The 20,190-nt window shown below is 37.3% G+C and overlaps 1 protein-coding gene across 4 annotated transcripts in view; it reads left to right on the top strand.

Annotated features, from left to right (window-relative positions):
- cfap221 (cilia and flagella associated protein 221) overlaps positions 1 to 20,190 on the top strand; it is a 29,694-nt gene that overhangs the window by 146 nt on the left and 9,358 nt on the right. For 2 of the 4 annotated variants that reach the window (XM_088605993.1, XM_088605996.1), the window contains exons 2-14: positions 1,330 to 1,509; positions 1,927 to 2,027; positions 3,097 to 3,183; positions 4,335 to 4,430; positions 7,048 to 7,148; positions 10,325 to 10,428; positions 11,698 to 11,857; positions 13,317 to 13,449; positions 13,698 to 13,788; positions 15,957 to 16,065; positions 16,438 to 16,525; positions 17,793 to 17,882; positions 18,185 to 18,280. In XM_088605993.1, the coding sequence (XP_088462119.1) occupies positions 1,383 to 1,509; positions 1,927 to 2,027; positions 3,097 to 3,183; positions 4,335 to 4,430; positions 7,048 to 7,148; positions 10,325 to 10,428; positions 11,698 to 11,857; positions 13,317 to 13,449; positions 13,698 to 13,788; positions 15,957 to 16,065; positions 16,438 to 16,525; positions 17,793 to 17,882; positions 18,185 to 18,280 (1,383 nt within the window). In that variant the 5' untranslated portion in view covers positions 1,330 to 1,382. Of the gene's footprint in view, positions 113 to 690; positions 784 to 1,329; positions 1,510 to 1,926; positions 2,028 to 3,096; positions 3,184 to 4,334; positions 4,431 to 7,047; positions 7,149 to 10,324; positions 10,429 to 11,697; positions 11,858 to 13,316; positions 13,450 to 13,697; positions 13,789 to 15,956; positions 16,066 to 16,437; positions 16,526 to 17,792; positions 17,883 to 18,184; positions 18,281 to 20,190 lie in introns of those variants that run through there. The other 2 variants (XM_088605995.1, XM_088605994.1) reach the window with 2 other exon arrangements.

Raw genomic sequence — 20,190 nt, 5'->3', positions numbered from 1 at the left:
ATATTTTCATCAAATCATTTATATAGCGTATAGTGAATGTTACAGCAGCGACTTTTGTTTTTACAAAAATAAGTAAAACGGAGCAAAACGTTTGGAAATGTGTCGTTTCATGGTAAAGTGCGAATTGTAGCTTACGTTGTAATATGTTGTAAGTTTTTTAACTTTCTAAATCAAATTCACAATATGGCTGGAGCTGAGATAAACGTAAAGGGATATTTCTCTGTGAATGCATTTAAGTAATTCAGTAATCTTCTTAAGTCTACCGTTATTGTAACAATTTATGCCTGGTTAGCAAATAATAATTTGATATATTATACCTATTTTATTAAAGTAACACGATAGTGTTATGCAGAATTCGTGTGAATGGCATCTGATTTTTTGTTAAACTCTCCGAGAGTAACGTAGCTATATTTTAAATTAACTTTTTCTTCCATACTTGACATTTATAAAGCATCTATACGAAAAAAATATTCTAGTTACACGAAAACGTATAAACGAGATGTTAGATGATATTTATTATACATGAGGTGGTGACTTCATGTGAATTTCGTTGCTGATGGTAAACTTAATGAACTGAAAAGCTTTGTAGTATTAAAACTCCCCCGTCCCCCAACGAAATAAATGATCTATTGTGACATCACGAAAACTCTCGTTCAGTAGCGTCTTATCTTTGAATTTTCACATATTGATTTTCATTGTGGTACACTGTACAGGACGTAGCTGGAGTAGATTTTGCAATGGTGTCCTTGCATATAAAGATAAATGGCAAGAATCAATATAAACGTAGATAAAGAGCCAAGCTGTGTAAGCTTCAGAACATGCATCAGAATCTACATGGGACATGAGGAAGTAACAAACTTATTTCCAACCTTGAATTCTTTGACTTCAGAACTGATTCACATTCTACTGAATTCCTTTTCATGAAAGCACTGTTGTGTACAATTAAAATGTACACGGAAGTAAACCTGGATGATGTTTTTTTGTCCTTTTGTTGTCCGTGTACTAAAAACGGTTGTATTATAAAAAAATAAGTGCAAAGTTATATTTTCTTATACCACGTTTCCAATACTGATGAAATTGAAATCGATCAAAGAAAACAGAGTTTTCTTTCCTCAGAGTTTTGTGTTAAACATGCGTTTTAAAAGACTGTACAAATGTAATTTAAATTCAAAATAGTACATTTTATTCTTTATTGTTGCATTTTCAGCTGTTGAATGTTTTTTATTATTATTATTATTATTATTATTATTATTATTATTACAGAATCTTGCAAAGAGCAATCTTTTTTTTTAATCGAAATCTGCTTAATTAATATTTTACTCATTTTAGCACAAATGCTTGAAACTTTCTAAGGACCGGGAAGGCTGAAGAAGGTTCCAGCGATGGAGGTTGTCCCTCCTGCGTCTGAGTCCTTTAAGAAGAGCTTCAAGAAAAGAAACACCCTGCCCCTGGGTCAGCTTGTAGTGGAAACCAGAAAGGGAGCTGATGTACCCAATCACCTTGAAACCAGTAGGAGATCTTTCTTTTTTAGATTAAATATAGAAAGAAATCGTCAGTGTGGGAAAGCAGTAGATGTTATGAGAGCAATTGACTTGCACTACCTCCGAGACGGACCTTGAATCAGTTTTGTAGAAGGTGCTAGTTTCACAGAGTCTTCTGAAGGTGCACAAAACATCTAAGCCCATCAGTTTATTACAGGGAAACTGAAGAGTTCCATGTGATCTAGTATTTCATGTCACTGTCTTAATTTAAAATTGTAATTATAGTGGTGTATATTGTTTGGTTACTGACTGTAAAAATGATAGTATCTTTGTTTTATTTAACTTTAATGCATCTGTCTTCACAGTGCTGTATAGTGAAAATACACAGGCAGTAATGTCACAATCCTCCCTCTGTTCATGTGTTGAATATTACACTCTATTTCAGAGATTTATGCCAAACTACAGAATAATAGTGGCATTCAGGCTGAACCTCCTGTCATTCATTTTAGTGGCTTTGAATTGGGAAAGAGTTACCAACAGACTGTGGTAAGTTAAACCAAACTGCTTCACAGTGATGACATGAAACATCAGCTCAATAACACAGAGAGATTTCCATCTGCATTTTTCCTCAGAAGAATGATTTCACTGCATATATGCTGTGTGGGATATGGGTTGGTGATCAGCCTGATAAGTAATAAAGTCATGTTTTACAAAAGAAGGAGAAAATGAACACACACAAAGATTATAATAAGAAAATGATTAAAATGGCAGAATCAAACTGGCACTCTTATGATTTAAAAATGATGTATTAGCACTTTTGAATGTTTTCATCAGGATCTTCATCATTATTATTAGATTTTGGGGATTTAAATGCATTCATTGTAGCTAATATATACAAGCCCAAACAGGGATGGTAACAACAAAAACATTAAAGGAACTGATAAATAATAAACCTTCAATTAATCTGCATTTTGGGTTCACAGAGGTCCTGTATAATCTGTATAAATCACATGGTGGGAATGTTATTATTTTGGGGGATTTTATAAAGCCACATTTAATGATTAGTGGATACAGAAATTATATATAAACAGCTGCAACCACGTTTGTCACAGAGAATTTAGGAATTTTGGGATATCAATATTTATCCATGGTACATATAAAGAATACATACTATTCTGTGACTTTGGATTGTTTTTAATACTTGCATGTCCTGGACAGTTTCTGAGTCTATAAATACAGGCTGCACTCAGTACCTACAGTTGTCAAAACAAACAAAAGATACTCCACTCACAAAGCGCAAGAGTTAATCTCTTTGTAAATAATATAGTGTGAGTTGTAATTTATAAATGATGGTGCAGCAGTAGATTTATTTTTAATGTCATTGCAGTGTGTCTGCTATCTGTAATCTGTAATTCCATACGATATGCACAACTGGACACAATTTTTGTGCATTCTAATTGAGCAACTTGACAACAACACAAGCTGAAAATCTTCGTAGCATGACCTCTCTCTAACATTGAATTTAGGAAGGTGACAGAGTTTCCTTTAGATTATCTACTTGCTGCATTTTTACCAAGATTACAGTGAATTATGACTTGCTTCTCTTTTCTCACAGAAATTTGTCAACATTTCATCAGAAGTAATAAACATTCATATCCTGCCAGCCCAGACAAAGTACTTTCAGATCACGTATTCTAAAAAGGTACAGTTTTGTTTGACAAAACATTCTATATTTTCACCATTACATAAACTTTAATTTATATAAATCTTTATGTGTATGTTAAAATTGTTAAATTCAAAATACAATAGTATGTAAACATCCAAACATCTAATGGTATTTCCTATACTCTATATTTTTCATGTATTAGATAAGTATTTACATATACATACTGCAGTCCCTGCTGATGAGAAGCAGAACTTCTGTATAACATAATTCTGCCACCACCATGTCTGAAGCAGGGATGGTATTGATTGAGTGATGCACTATGTTGGGTTTGGCCAGATGTTACACTTTGTTACTTTGTTGCAATCTCTATGCAGGATTTGAGGTGTTTGATTTTAGATCCGTATAAATCCCTTTGTTGAGTGACTGGGATATTGTTGGTTCGTGGACATTTTCTCCCGTTTAAGCCCCTGAACTCTGTAAGTCTTTTAAAGTTGCCTTTAGCCTCATGGTGGTATCTGTAAGGGCTGAAATATTTTACACTCTTCTACTGATATGTGCCTTTATACAACTTTATCCCTAAAAACTTGAGTTTAAAAACTCAAAGTTTGAAAGTTCCTTGGTCTCTATGGTTGAATTTTTGTGTGACATTCACTGGCAGACAGATGGTCGTTACAGGGATACACGTGTATATTCTGAAATCATGTAAACCACTATGATTGCACACAGATAGAGACTTTTTTACCAATTAAGGTCATTTTGTTCACCTAAATTAACTTAGATTTGCCACAGCCAAAGGGCATGATTACTTTTAAATTTCGTTTTCTTTCATATTAATGATCTACTTACTACTTACTATTCTGCCTTATGCTTCGAATGTGTGAGGTCAGTTGTAAACATACAGTAGCAATTATTTGCTACTTCAAATAGTCACGAGTGCAAGCTTTAAAGCAACAAAATGTGAAAACTGCAAGGGTCTGAATACTTTTTCAGCACACAATATACTTTTCAAAAGTCTTTGGAAGCCCTTTAGAAAAGAGAAGATGATCATTTTTCTAGTATTAAAATAAATGAAAGAACAAGTTTTGAATTGTATTGGTAATGTATGGTGTCCACGTTGTGATTTTCCAGATCCCCTTTTCTGTGTTCTAATTTATACTCTAATGAAATGGAAGGTATCTGTTTTGTAGCACCGGCTGGTCCCTGGGCTCTCGTATACAGTAACCATCCATTTCTGCCCTGATGAGTGGCGCTACTTTTATGATTGTATTCGAGTTCACTGCAAGGTAGGAATTTGTTTACTGAGTTATTATGTGGTGATATGGTCTGTGTATAGCACGTAGTGTGTATTGGAGATGCAGATGAAAGTCTTAGTTGGTGTATATGCACATTGCTGGGAAAAGCGACTTTCAAGGCAATCCATCACACTTCCAAGATACTTGTGTAAGGGTTTACTTTTTAAAAATAATAAGAAATTGGGTGAAAATAATTTTTCAAAAGTCGGTTACTGCAATGTACTATATAGTGAAGTGGATAGCTTTTATATAAAGTAATAAATTACACCCGAGAAGCAATTTCGAAAAGTAATTCTTTGCACAAGTAGTGTCTTACTGTCACACCACAGTGTCCTGCACAGGGCTCCAGGCTAGTTCTCCATAGCGACGGGGCGACGGAGAGGGGGGTGACAGAGTGGGGGGTGACAGAGTGAGGGGCGACGGAGAGGGGGGCGACAGAGTGAGGGGTGACAGAGGGGGGGGGTGACAGAGAGGGGGGCTACGGAGTGGGGGGTGACAGAGTGGGGGGTGACAGAGTGGGGGGTGACGGGGGGGGGGTGACGGAGTGAGGGGTGACGGAGTGAGGGGTGACAGAGTGGGGGGTGACGTAGTGAGGGGAAACGGTGTGGGCGGCAACAGAGTGAGGGGTGATGGAAAGGGGGGTGACAGAGAGGGGGGTGACGGAGTGAGGGGTGACAGAGTGAGGGGTGACAGAGAGGGGGGTGACAGAGTGAGGGGTGACAGAGTGAGGGGTGACAGAGAGGGGGGTGACGGAGGGGGGGGTGACAGAGAGGGGGGTGACAGAGTGAGGGGTGACGGAGTGAGGGGTGACAGAGAGGGGGGCTACGGAGTGGGGGGTGACGGATTGAGGGGTGACAGAGTGAGGGGTGACGGAGTGAGGGGCGACGGAGTGAGGGGTGACAGAGTGAGGGGTGACGGAGTGAGGGGCGACGGAGTGAGGGGTGACAGAGTGAGGGGCTACGGAGGGGGGGGTGACGGAGGGGGGGGGTGACAGAGTGAGGGGTGACAGAGTGAGGGGTGACAGAGTGAGGGGTGACGGAGGGGGGGGGTGACAGAGTGAGGGGTGACAGAGTGAGGGGTGACAGAGAGGGGGGGTGACGGAGTGAGGGGTGACAGAGAGGGGGGCTACGGAGTGAGGGGTGACAGAGTGAGGGGTGACAGAGTGAGGGGTGACAGAGTGAGGGGTGACAGAGAGGGGGGTGACGGAGTGAGGGGTGACGGAGTGAGGGGTGACGGAGTGAGGGGTGACAGAGAGGGGGGTGACAGAGAGGGGGGTGACAGAGAGGGGGGTGACGGAGTGAGGGGTGACGGAGTGGGGGGTGACGGAGTGAGGGGTGACAGAGTGAGGGGTGACGGAGTGAGGGGTGACAGAGAGGGGGGTGACGGAGTGAGGGGTGACGGAGTGAGGGGTGACAGAGTGAGGGGTGACAGAGAGGGGGGTGACGGAGTGAGGGGTGACAGAGTGAGGGGTGACAGAGAGGGGGGTGACGGAGTGAGGGGTGACGGAGTGAGGGGTGACAGAGTGAGGGGTGACAGAGAGGGGGGTGACGGAGTGAGGGGTGACGGAGGGGGGGGGTGACAGAGTGAGGGGTGACGGAGTGAGGGGTGACGGAGTGAGGGGTGACGGAGGGGGGGGTGACAGAGTGAGGGGTGACAGAGAGGGGGGTGACGGAGGGGGGGGGTGACAGAGTGAGGGGTGACAGAGAGGGGGGTGACGGAGGGGGGGGGTGACAGAGTGAGGGGTGACAGAGAGGGGGGTGACGGAGGGGGGGGGTGACAGAGTGAGGGGTGATGGAAAGGGGGGCGACAGAGTGAGGGGTGACGGAGTGAGGGGAAACGGTGTGGGCGGCGACAGAGTGAGGGGTGATGGAGTGAGAGGTGACAGAGTGAGACAGGAGGATCCGGCAGGCAGGTTTCTCTGAATAGTCCTGGCTTTCACTTTCAGAGCGGCTGGATGTGGAGAGCAGAGCTGACCGCCAGACAGCTCTCAGTAACCTCAATGTCAGAGCACCTGTCTAGTGGTGAATCAAGCCTTTAACATGGTCATTAATTGGTGGCTTGACTGGAGGGTTGGCTGCCTGATGGAGACGTGGTCCCCTGGAGCGTGATCGCTTGTGAAAAGGCTGCAGTTATCTGTGGTAACCGCAGTCTGTGGGCCGCCTGCAGCCTGGGCGTGACAGTCGCGTTTTCAAAGTCACTTTCTCCAACACTGTATATGAATGTACATATTCATCTGGGTAAATTCAGAATTAAATGTATTGTTGTTATGGGTACGTTTTATGTTTTCTGAGCAGATCTATTTAAAACTATTTTTTATTTTAGGCCTCAAACAACATTGCAAAAAGCTTTAAGTCAACAGAAGCATTGCAAGAAATTCATACAGCTTTTTAGTGCTCAAGATTGTCTTTAATATTGTGTATGTACTATAAATAAAACAAATTAGGCTTAAAATGAACAACAGCATTGGTTTTACAATCTGCAATGTACATTGTGCTGTTTACTTCTTTTTTTCTGTTTAAAACAGCATTTTGTTGTCTTTCTAATGTCACTTTGAATTATGATTGGCTTCATGAGTCCCTCCCAAATGCAGTGTGGTGATTGTTTCCAGGGAGATGACAACCTCCTTGTTCCTATCCATGCTTATCCAGTGATCAATGATTTGCACTTCCCTTCACACATCAGCCTCTCCAGCACTCCACTTGGCCAGAGGTACGAGTATGAAATCTGGAGCTGCGGTGTTTGCATCACGGTTCTGTGCTGTGCTCAGTTGATTCATGTCTTTGGGAGAGGTATTTCTATACAATATAATATTTTAAGCACTCATTTGCTTTAGGTAAGCTAGGAACATTCTGTAGAATTTAAAGGTTGAATTAAAAAAAGATGTAGACATTTCCACCTAAGTTTATAAAGAGATAATCAGAATAAACATTACATATTTCAGAACTAAACACACAGGCCTTATTATCTTAAAGCAGCAGGTCATAAAGATTAATTTTTAATAGTACTATTAAACTCATGGGTAGCACTGACGGATATTCAAGAGAGAGCATGACAGAGATATAAAACAGAGTCCATTCATGGAAATACCCTGGTAACTCAGGGTGCTTCCTTCTTTTGAGGAGATACCATGGTAGTTAACTATAATCTGTTTCCTTCATGTACTGTTTATTATACAGTGATGATACTAAAAGTCTTATCTATTATTTTATTGCCCAATTTCATGACTAAAGAATCATAATCAGACTAGTCAAGAGCATGTTCCACCTGATAAAGTAGCCATTGTTCACACCGAATTCCCAGTACTGTTGTAAATGGTTGTTTTTGGCAAGATGTACTTTTTAAAAATTAAGTGTGAATCTTAAAATGTGGCTGGAATTTCACGTGGCAATGTCTCTTATTTATAATACTGTTTATTAGCATAAATAGCATCATTGCTGTTGCTGTATATCAAGTTATAGAGTATGAACATTCACCTTGGAGTTGTGTTTATTCTTTGTTCTGTATTTAAAATAATTCAGAGGTAGAGTAGGAATGACCCTAAAAGGCTCTGTCTTGATCTAATTTATAGGGTAATATTATCAATACACATATCCACATTGTACGTACAGGGTTATATTCAAGACGGAAAAACTAGATGTTACTCACCCTTATTATCTTAACTACATCATACTTACAGTACAGCACACATGAAATACACATAAAGAGGTAAAAAAGTAGAACAAAAGAAAAGCACTGAAAAATGCTCTAAATATATATATATACACAGCACAACACAATATAAAAGTGAAGGGGATTAAAATAAATTTTCATGAATGGCTAGTTGCCAGTTTTCTAAAGGACAGCATAAACAGCAGCACCCTTACAAAAGACTTGCCGGGCACTTTCCATTTTATAGCCAGTGGAAATAGCATACTGTAGATATATTCCAGAAATGCAAATTAATAATAAACTTTTCATTTTATATACATGAGATAAACCTTGTCTTTTACTGCATTAATTTATTTCAGTTGGAAAAAAGTTATTTCCATCTAAAAATAGGGTCTGTGTGTGTAGAATATCACAGGACACGTTGTCTGATGTTGAATGTAGATATTCCTCATGCTCTTTTGTGATCATTTCAACTAGAATCATTAGCAGTATGAAATTCAATATTTGTGGCATGTTATATTAAATTTGTCCTTATACTCGATCCTTTCTTGAGCACCAGTCTCTAATAATTAATATATAGCTTTTATGTTTTTGAAATGAGTAAAAAAAAAACAAAGGCAGCATAAAACTTTTTTTTTTCTAGTATGGAGTTAAGTAGTGTTAAGTAGTGAAGGCATAAGAAATAAAATCCCCCAGCATTAATTTGAAGAAATAATAAGACATTATTATAATAAGAATAATGCTTTTCCAGAGAAATAATTATAGTATTAGCATGAGATACATATTGAACAGTGATAAAGTTTTTGGTGAAGTTCATGTCACTAACAAATTTGCATGCTTACAAGGTTTACAGCCATAAATTCTAGGGAAAAGTCAGGAAGTGTGGTTTGTCAGAAACTGTAGTGCAGTGAATGTTATATTTTGTTATATATGATTTTTTTACATGTACAGTTATGTCTTTACTCCAATTTTGCAAAGTATTGTAAATCACATAATGGAAGTAATATAGTAAATTAATTTTTCATTTTGCGCTTTATGTTTGCAAAAATTAGTTACAGGCACAGCCTGCAGTATCCCAGTGTGCAAAGTTGGTAAAACTATCAGAACAAGTCACAGCTATAACTGCTGCTGAACGTGCTTTCAGCATGCATTGATTGTGAGGGGTGAATACGTACATATTATAGTTTTATTTTTCCTACTCATTTTTTAAAATGTGTACACATAATTCAACCAAATGGGACAATGTGGGACTTTTAAAAGGCATTCAAAATGTACAAATTAAAAAATGAACCAATGTCACTTATCGAACTCAAATAGTATATTGGAGACTGTTAGGAATTGACTCTAAAATATTTTGTATTGAGAGTGCATTCTAAGGTAATCCTGAAAGGAAAACAGCCATTTTACAAAGTGGAGATATGATAGGCACTGCATTTGGAAGTATAGGAACTTTAATGCTTTAAGTAAAGCGGTGACCCTTTTCAGTCTTAACAAACATTTACACATTGTCATCTAGCAATGATAAGTAACAGGTTTGTTATTTGCATAGTCCTGGAGCCAGCCAGTTGCTTTATAAAATGCAAAATCCCTTTGTCATTTTCCGTGTACTTTGAAGAATTGACATGGGTGTTTTAAGGGTAAAAACAAAATGCACTTAAAAGCCTTAATAGATGTACTGTACTACAGTTAGTGACTTGAGGATACAAAGCAATCAATGTCTAGCCATGTTTACATATTTAATTGAGTTCTACCGTGGCAGTTAAAAAGTCACCTAAAATCCAGTTTACTTCATTTATTTCTTTGTAAAGTATTAGTCCCAGTTTCCTCTTTTGTTTGCTTTCTATCTGGAATTAAAATGTGATATAATTTAAATATTTTATGAAGACTTTTAAAATAAAATAAACCATCATTCCCATCCTGTGCCAGTGTTGCATGAATCTTGAGTGCCAGCTACTGTGTACACATTCTATAATAAATATATAATTCTATGTATAATCGTAATTACCAGATTACAATAGCAAATGCTAGGCCTTCCAATTAATATTTTAAAGAATGGAAATAATTAGCTAATGCAGTGAAGAGTAGAAAATATCCTCATTACCTTGGGTGCTATTTCCAGAGTTACTTCTGTTTTTCAATTCTCAGCCTTTTGTGTTTATAAGGAAGAGGTTAAGGGCCTCTCAGCTTATCCATCTCATTCATTTTTATGTTTTGTTTTTGCTTCTTGCATTTTATAGCAAGATCTATGTCATCCCTCTGACCTGCTGCTGCCCAATTGACTTTGAGTTCCAGATTTATTGCATTGAACCTCACAAGGCATTTTCAGTCGAGCCACTTTCAGGTAAAATATGCAGATCATAAAGTCCAAAGAGAAAGTAAAAGGTTAACTTGTTTTTTTTTTATAAAAACTGAAAACAGCAATAATAATATCAGATCTTACTCAGTGAAGAAACTACTTGTCTTAGAAATATTGATGTCCTTTCCTTTTTTAAATATACTGTATATATTACTTTTGTAATTAAATCTGTCATCTGAGAAGTAATCGTTTTATTGACAGCAAATTTGCTTATCGTTTTGTCAAATGTGGCATCATGTGTTTCTCCAAAGTAATCTGTTTCAGTTCTTTGCAATGTACAATCTGAATATGAATGATGCATAATGCGGGGGAGATTTGCTGTCTGCATTGCCCATCTGCCCAAGCAGGTGTGCAGCAGTTAGGCAGAACTGTCATTTGAATAAGCCATTGTCATTACACAGAGTCAGAGCAGAGTCACTGCTCTCACACAGCTGTGCTTCAGCCGCTGTTTGAAATATGATCATAAGAACATAAGAACAGGTACAAATGGGAAGAGGTCATTCGGCTTCTCTGGCTCATTTGGTTTTCCAGTAGCTAATTATTCCATCCAGGCTTTCATCCAGCCATTTCTTGAAAGAAGCCATGAATGGTCATGAGGGTCAGCTTCAGCAACATGACTGTTATATCTAAAATCTGTAAACTATAAGATCTTCAATCTGTTATCAAATTTTTGGAGGAAGTCAGTTTTTTTCTTAGCCTTCCTCACCTTTGGATTGAGAAATACAGTGTGACCAGTTCTTGGAGCTCATGGAAAACCCTAGATTATTTCTTACTGGATATTTTATTGTGGTACACATAGAAAGAGGTAATAATTTAATTTACAGATACACTAATTCAAACAAAATCTTCTGTTTATTATATTTCCATTCTAATGGAAGCAGATCGTGGTGCTCCAGGTTTTCACATTTAAGTGAGCTGTTCAAACAAATCAAGTAAAGGATTTTTTTATCCTCTGATGTTGTCCAGATCCCCATGTACATCAGATCTCTTAAACCCCACACACTGGAAAATGGCTCACAACTAGCTTTAACTGTAGAGTAATTTTACACCCCTGGCCCTGAAACTATCATGTTGTAACTATTGAGTGTCAGGTCTTTCTGAAAAGAAAAAAAAAAGTTAAAACACATCATATTCACATACCTTTAATAGAATTTAGTGTGTGTAATGTGTAATGTAGTTTAGAGTTATGAGTTGTATTGTGCATCATTCTGTGACCATAAATGTTTGTCATTTGTTTACATATTTGTTTTTTAGGAGTCATTCCTGCCAATGGGCAAGTGGATATCACTGTGACATTTATTCCATTTGAATACGGCACAGCACAGACAACATTACAACTAATAATCTCACAGTTCAATTCCAAGCCTTATGTCTGCACTTTCTCTGGAACATCATCTCCATATCTAGGTCTAAGGTATTTATTTAGTCAGATCTACCACCATCATAAATCCCAGTATCATTTCTGAGTTTGATTCACAGATATTTTGCTTGCACATATTTGTTCATCTGAGTGTAAACATGGCTAAATGCATCACACAGATTTGCTCGTATTATAGAGGTCTGTGTGTTGATAATCTACCACGCATGTCAATTTTCATGTTATTGTATAAACCTTTTGCCTTCATCCATTTGATGATAGTCTTAAAGTGGAATAATCTGCAACATTACAGTCCTAAAGTTAGATAAAAATTTTGTTCTGTACTGTGACCATTATTCCTGATATTCAAATTAAGGGTCTCCCTGGCATTTATTGAACAATTTCAGCAAATGGAAATAGATGACAAAACTGAGATGCATACAATATAATATTGTACCTCTTCCCATTTAGGACTAAAGCCACTGATGAATGACGTGCAATAAAAAATGAAAGTTGCTGTATACCCACAACAATTTCAAAAATAACAATCTCTGTATGATTAGATAAGAGAGGCTGTCCATGATGGGCAGGATAACTGATTTTGTATGTTGCCTTTTACACTGCCTTTTTAAAAGATATATGGTTTGTAAAGTAAGATGTACGGTACTTTAGTTATAAAAGCATCATATCTTTCCTTTGACGATAGAACTGATTTGGCCTTGTGTCATCTTGTTTTCTTATCATAACATGATGCCTTTGATATATAAGCACAGCATTATGATTTACACATAATTTGCCCATTTCTTCACCATGGCCTAGAAGACCGACAATAGACGTATTGTTGAATCTCACTGTGAGGCCAGAGGAAGACACCGCATTAGTTTGGTTTGTTTATCAGCAAAAGTTGACCATGACATTTACAGGTGTAGAAGCAATATGTGTGTTTATATTTGCTGAAAAGGGAAGGAGTAATAATGATCTCCATTATGACTGTCTTTTGTTTGCTTTTTCAAATGCAAATGTTTACAGTACCAAAATAAATTTAAACTGATGATGAAACCTAGTATTTTTCTTAGTAATTTTATGTTTTTGCTTGTCTTGAAAACATTATTTTTTAAAGGGAAGAGAAAATGTATTATGAGTGGATATTGTTGTGGTTTGTCTCCTTCAATTTGCATGTTAGACTCCTGGCTGTAAGTTTTTTGTTCCCATGTGAAAATCACCATAATCAATCAATTAGTGTAGCTCTGCTTTACTCCGATTTATAGCTTGAAGAGGTTAATGATTTACAAAAGTGAATGTGTTTGGATATCAACTCTTCTCTAATTAAGATGTCACATAAGATTTGCTTCAAATGGCTTTGAAGATGTGAACTAAATATTGAAAAATAACAGATAGAGGGAAAGATACACACTAACACAATGAACACCAGTATTTAGACATGGAAAATTTAGCTTCTCATCCAAATGCAACCAATAATATATTGATTATTAATGTTTTGATGTTGATGTTTCAGGCAGCAGGATAAAGATGAAGACACAGGATTCTCTTTTTCAAATGAACTGTTGGACCCTCAGCGTATTTCAATGGTACAGTTATCCAGGGCCAAACGAAAATTAAATCCAAAATATTCTTCACATAAGCCCAAGGTAAAGAGATTAAAAAGAAATGTGCGGTCTTGTTATTGATTGATGTCAGCTTTGAGTGGTTGAACAAAATGAGTGATCTGATAGATGTGTCTTGAAATGGGCATAACATTTATGCAGAACGATTAAACATACTACAGTAATTCTAAAGCTGAGATTTATCAAGAGCACTGATTATATGAGTTTTTTTGAATGACTATAAAGTGTTTTTCAGGATGTTGTGAAACTGACTACGTCTTGTTCTATTTCAGGAGATTGCACTGGAATTGTCAAATCCTGCCGCTGTGGCCAAAGTCCTAATTCAGCAGCCTGGCAAGTTGCGTGCTAAAGACCTAAAAGAAGGTAGCGCTATTTTAGAGCAGTGCCCCATGCTTTGTAATTATTACGTTTTTTATGTCATGATATCTTTATGTCTAGATGTATTATTAATTAAATAAATCTTATCAATAAAATACATTGTGCTTAAAACAGCATAAATGAAGAAAGCTATGTTTCTATTTATTGTTCTAATATTGTTCCAACAAGATGATAATGCAGCAGAATCACAGATAATTATCCTTATATTGTATTTACTCATCTGTAATAATCACCATTTTCCATTTTCTTTAAGCTTCATTGGCCTTAATTAATTGAGTCTCCACAATTAATTGCCTGATAAGATTACAGCTCTTAAGACCCGCTTTAGGGATTTCTGGATGCTGTGTGTGCTCATGGTCCAGCTGTTTTGCAGGGTGTATGTGAACAGTGGCATGCTGGATTCTGCAGTACAGGTGGCTACACAGGTCTCTTTGGGAACTGCTACAGATCTGGAAGGAACTTAGATTTGAGCATTACATCCTTCTTATAATTAAAGACATAAACGTATTTAATGCTCTCACAAAAATACAAAAAGAAATTCCGGGTACCATAAAGAATACAATCCCATTTATATTTTCTTATTTTATAGTTTTTTTAATTTTATTTATAAATAAAACTTTATCCTTAGTAGCTGTATGGGTCAAATGCAGCAGCTGTTATTTATTAAAGGGAGGCCTTCCTGTGGGAAGCAATTGCGTTGTTTATTGACCGACTACTCATAAGCCTTTAGGACTTACATCCCGAATAAAAAAGACAGTTACAAATAACATTTCCAAACATCCATAAATATTTTTAAAAGACTAGTGCTGTTGTGGCAAAACAATAGCTGTGATGTGAGTTTTGGTTCTTTAGAGCCAATAATTCCTCATAGGCAGCCGAGTGTATTTTTGGAAACAGACTCTTAGAATGTCAGAATGCCTTCTAAATTGGCTGTGAATCAAACTAGAGGAGATTTAAGGCTTCATAATTGTAGCAATACACACATGGCACTACAGCCCCAAATTGGACTCTATGGTTTGCCCCACTGTAAACAAGCAAAAGTGTTACAGAATCACGTGAGGTTACAAACTATTCGAGGAGGCGCATTTACAGCAGTGGCTCCTGGTCCTGGGGAACAATATTGTCTTCAGTTTTCTGTTCATAGTGAGTTCTTAATCACATCCTAATTAATGTTCTTTTGGAGTCTTATTTTGACATTTGTTCTCAGCCCCTTTAAACCAAAGAGGATTTTTCGTTGGTGTGAATCCTGTAGCAATTTCTGAGTTTCTGTGTTGGGCCTGTACGGAAGCAAAAAAAAAAACATTCATTGTGGGTACACTGTCATTCCCACCTGTGTCTGTTTGCCATTGTAACTGATCACCTATGAGGAGCAGATTACACAGAACTGAGGGAGAATGAGCCTTTGAGAAGCTGCAGTACGTTCTGTGGCCTGAAGCTCTTGGAAACAGGATGCTGGAAATGGGGTATTTTGCTGCATTCGGGACTGAGGTTAAACTTTATACAAGTAGACCAAACTTGTCTAAAGACGAAAGCAGTTCAATAAAAGGCAGCAGTTTGCACTGGAGATTTAGAGCTCAACTGGAAAACAACCCATTAGACACCAGGTCCACCAGGACAAAGGCTGAGAACCACAAATCTGTCCTTGAAACATCCATTATAGAACCTTTCATCCAAATGAACTAGATGTGATGAAGGGCATCCTCTCGTTTGTAATCTTTACTATGTTCCTACACATAGTAGGAAATTCATCCTTATTCCCAATTTAACTTTCTTTGCTACAGTACAGTACTGTAGGTCCATTTTACCTTGATCCATTTTCCTCCCATTTTGTAATACCTAATCTAGACTTTCTTACTGAAGATGAAAACCTGTGATCTCTGATCATATTTTAATTTAGTTTAAAAGTTGAGGATACTGGACACGTGATGACAGCCTGCCCAGAATGATTGTGTCTTTGGGTATCTATTTCGTAAAGGTATCCCATACACAGAGGAGCACGAAAATCTTTTTTTACTTCTGTGTGAAATTCTTGAGTTACCTAACATTCACTTGTTACTGAGATCCTTGTGTACTTACAAAATGCTGATTAAGAAAAAAGTATTATTTTAATATTCTTGTTTTTTTATATCTTGTTATAATGTTTATGTTTTAAGTCAATTGCAACGGAGGAGATACATTTCAAACAAGACAGATGAAAGAAGCATCATTTGAGCAAAAGGTCCGTCAGGATGTACTGGAAGAGAGAGCCAATCAACTAAGATGGTATGAATGTTTCTTATTAATAGCAGTTGTAGAAGTGAATACCATTTTAATGTATCAGTTTTTATTTGTTTTTGATGTTCTTATAATATTCTTTCTTTTTATTATTTTACTATAGGCAGTTAAGATAAACTGTACCTTCTAAATGTTTCCTTTGCAATCATGCTGTATTTCAAACAAAGTGAAGCTATCTGTTTTCACAGTAAACAGTGGTAAATTAAATGAGTTTCTATGATCCTGATTTATTATTTGAAAATAGGACAGGCTGTTAGTCCTTAATGAGTGAACCAAATGCTTAAATATTACATACTGAACCAAATTAACAATCTTATGAATTCATGATATGGTGGTGAAACAAGATCTCTCTTAATTTAGGCAAGTGCATCTTGGAAAGGATCCAATTTCTACAAAAGCAAAAAGACACATTCTGGAGGAACGAGAGATTGCAGAGCATGAATATACGGTAAAATGAATTCAGTCCAGAGTAAAATACAGTGTTCTAGGAAGTAAACAGTGACTTTCAAGAAGGAGTGTAATGAATTAATGACCATACTGCAGAGAAAGGAATGTATTGAGTCAAGTCCAAATGCACTGGTCTGTCATCTCTTTTTATAAAGGACCAAAATGAGTAATGTCTGCAATTAATGCATTACATCTACTGGATTTATGTTTGAATTAATAGAATATTCAATCACATAATGTAGTCATGAGTGAAGAACACTTTTAACAGCATTACAATAATTGCTTTTCTTTGGAAAACAAAGGGAAAAAACTTACTCTTTGGGAACAATTGTTTCAATGAAAGGTTTTAAAGCATAACTTGACAGTTTTAATGCTGTATGTAATAACCTGTTCTGTAGGTAGACCTTTGCATCTTAAATCTGGAGTACAATTTTTATTAGAAATGCTTTCCTAAGGAATTATCAAGATGCAGAATATGTTGTGATAATTCTCAATGCCAGTTTTTGAAACCCTAAAGACACGCCTGAAAGAGAGGTGATCTAGTCCTCAGCAGAGAACTAAGCAAAATGTCATTGGTGGTGTACATGTGTCTGTGTGTATATTTTTGTACATATGCTGTCAAAGCAAAATTATTGAAACACCACTGATTTTATAACCACTTAGGAAATGAGAATGTATATATTTTATTTATTAAAATTCTTCTAATAAATTGTACTTTTTTATACTCCTAAGCACTATACCTCAAATAAGGTAGCTACAAAGCAAAAAAGACTCTTCCAGTATTAAAGATAGTGTTACCATTTTGAAAATAAATTACAAGGAAGAATTTACTTATGTTGGCTAATAATTTACTTTCAAAATGTACTGAACATATTTTTCTAGTATTTTTGACTTTCCACTTATTAAAACAAAACTAAAAATAAGGCTTAATAACATTTTAGTGTGTAAGGGTACTGCTTAGACTTCTTACTAAGCTGAAGATGGCATTGACCTCACATTTAACATGTACTTCCTTTCCCATCCGTTTCCCTCCTGATGTTTATACAGTCTTTTTACACATCTAATCCTTTATGGGACCCAGGGTTCTGTGTTTATACGAAAAGAAAGGCTTGCCACTTTATTATTTGACAGCCCTCTTTGTTTGTAGGTCTTCTCTTATATCTTAACACTTTGACACAAGTGTCATACTGTATATTGACATATATCAGGGTCTCTTTTGCCCGGTGTATCTCTTTATTCTTGGATACATGAAATGTCTTAACTTTTAGATGAAAAAAGAAGGCTTCGAGAAAGAAAAAGAATTTTGTAGAACACAGCCCCAGATGTCAATGAAGCGAGTTCTGCGTCGTGCAGGCCAGGTACAGTAAGCTCTGTGTTTCAATGCAGGACACCTGGTACAAAAATCAAAATGATGAATAATGACAGGAGAATCATGACTTTGCACAGGCACAGTGATTTTATGGACAGTGTGCAGGGAGTTGAAGCAGCGGTTGAAAGATTAAGTTTGAGAGTTATTTCTGACTCCCAGCCGACTTGTAATAATGACATAGGAAAAGAATGTGGCGTCTATAATGTGCATAAACATTAAGAGCACCACTGAATTTGCTGATTAATGTTTGTCCTTAACATTTAAGCCTGATGAGTCTCTGATATGTTTTAGCTTCCTGTCTGCATTCCTAAATTTGATGTCCATTCAAACAACCCCTGGGAAGTCAGACAAAGAGCTCTAGACCGTTTTCAACAAGCAGCTCGAAAGGTAACCCAGCGGTTAGCAAAGTGTGCTGAACGTGTGTGAGTGTGTGTAAGGAAAGTAAAACTGAAAACATAACATTTCCAAAACTGACTGACATAAAAGTGCAGAATGGCACAGCAGCTATCAACATTATAGCTGGAGACGTAGTTTACTATCCTGCAGGAAAAATTACTCACTTGCGTGAAAGTCATTTTATAGTATGCCATTTCAAAGTTCTGTATTTTTAATACCACAAAATCCTTGAACAAAAGGTGCTTAAAAGTATCTATATATCACCGCCAAACATTAAAGAGTCATTTCAGAACATGGTGTTGAAACAAGCTTCAAAGGTCAACTAGTATTCTTAGCCGCAAGGTTGTTAAGAAATAAGATTCGTACTATCACCTTTTCAACCTTTACAAGGTGAGACTGGTCCAGCAAAATTTGACATTATAACATTAAAATTTACAGGCTGCAGCTGAAGGATTTACAATTATTTTACAGAATACAGTAGTGCTAAACTTCATTTATGGGTACATCCATTGACTTAAGTTCCTTTCTTTTTATTGGCCCTTTGAAATTTAATCATTTTCTAGTCATAACATATTTTTCTTAGTTTAATTTCAGAAAATACTGTAAAACCTTTTAAATAAATTATTGCCTGAATATTATGGATACTGAGTATAAGACACTTTTAATGTAATGTTATATTCTAAATTTTTGCAGTGCTTACTTATCCTTAGGGTAAAATACTGTTACAAATGGGGGGTTACAAAACTGGTGAAAGTCAGGACTTGACCGAGCAGTGTAGTCAATAACTATTTATATCCCCCAACATGCCAATGATTTCTAGCAATACACCCAAGCGTCTGGTATAATAAGAGGCACGTGAATTCTTTATTCTCTGGCACAGCTTGGTTGAGAGGAGTAATAAGCCAGGCACACTTGGTTAAACAAATATTTATTACAGTGACAAAACACAAACTACACTACACACAACAAAACATACAACACACAAGTTAAACAGTATTAACAAACAAGGCGTTTCAGAGGTCACCCAGAAAACCCCAAGCATTAAAGCATTAAACTAAGCATTAAACTCTTAATATGCCTACAGAGGCCACACAAGAGATGAGTTGCCTCATAACTAAATACAATGCAGCCTGCAGTTAAATCTCTCTCTCTGTACCCTGGAAGCCACAAAATAAATGGGAGCCTATATCCCTATCCATAAAAATGCTCTCTCTCACAAGTTTCAAATACTTAGCTCCAGTCATGTTTGCTTTGGATGATCGTGAAATAGGGGCTCTCGCCTGGTGCCAGCTTCAGGTCCCCACTCCTCCGGACTCCTCTCTCTTCTCCTTGTTGCCTGCTTACTTCCTCCTCTCCTCCTGTGCTCTTCATGTGATCTTATATTGTGTGTGTCTGTACTGGTGCTTGCCAATCATTAATCCACAACTTCCCTAGGTATACCAAGGTAAACTTTACCATTGTTTCTGCTCAAGGGAAGCAGTCCTCAGCAAACATCCTCTCTGCTTTGAAGTTAGAAGTGTTTACCCTTCCAAGTGTCACAAACTTTATCTAAAATCTAAGAGACAATTCTCAGCCACCTAGAGCTGAAACAGTACTTTTACATTTTAATCCCCTTTTAAAAACTCCAAATCTCCCAGTGTTGTAAATACCGTGGCAATGTCTATTTTCCTGTGTTGATAAACGATGCCAGAACTGACCCCAGTGTGGATGTGTGTGTGTCTGTGTCTGTGTCAGTGTGTTTGTTCCCTGTGATGGACACAGGGTGTATTGCACCAGCTGCTTGTCCAGAGAGGCTCCGGCTTCCCCTGCCTGTAACCCTGTATTGGATGAAGTGGTTAAAAGATGGATGCAGGGATTAACGATACCAAGTATCTCATTTGCAAAGATTTATATCGTGTTTA

This window comes from Lepisosteus platostomus, chromosome 14 (genome assembly GCF_059453375.1).
Source record: "Lepisosteus platostomus isolate fLepPlt1 chromosome 14, fLepPlt1.hap1, whole genome shotgun sequence".
NCBI lineage: Eukaryota > Metazoa > Chordata > Actinopteri > Semionotiformes > Lepisosteidae > Lepisosteus > Lepisosteus platostomus.
This window is presented reverse-complemented; position numbering and strand designations above follow the sequence as displayed.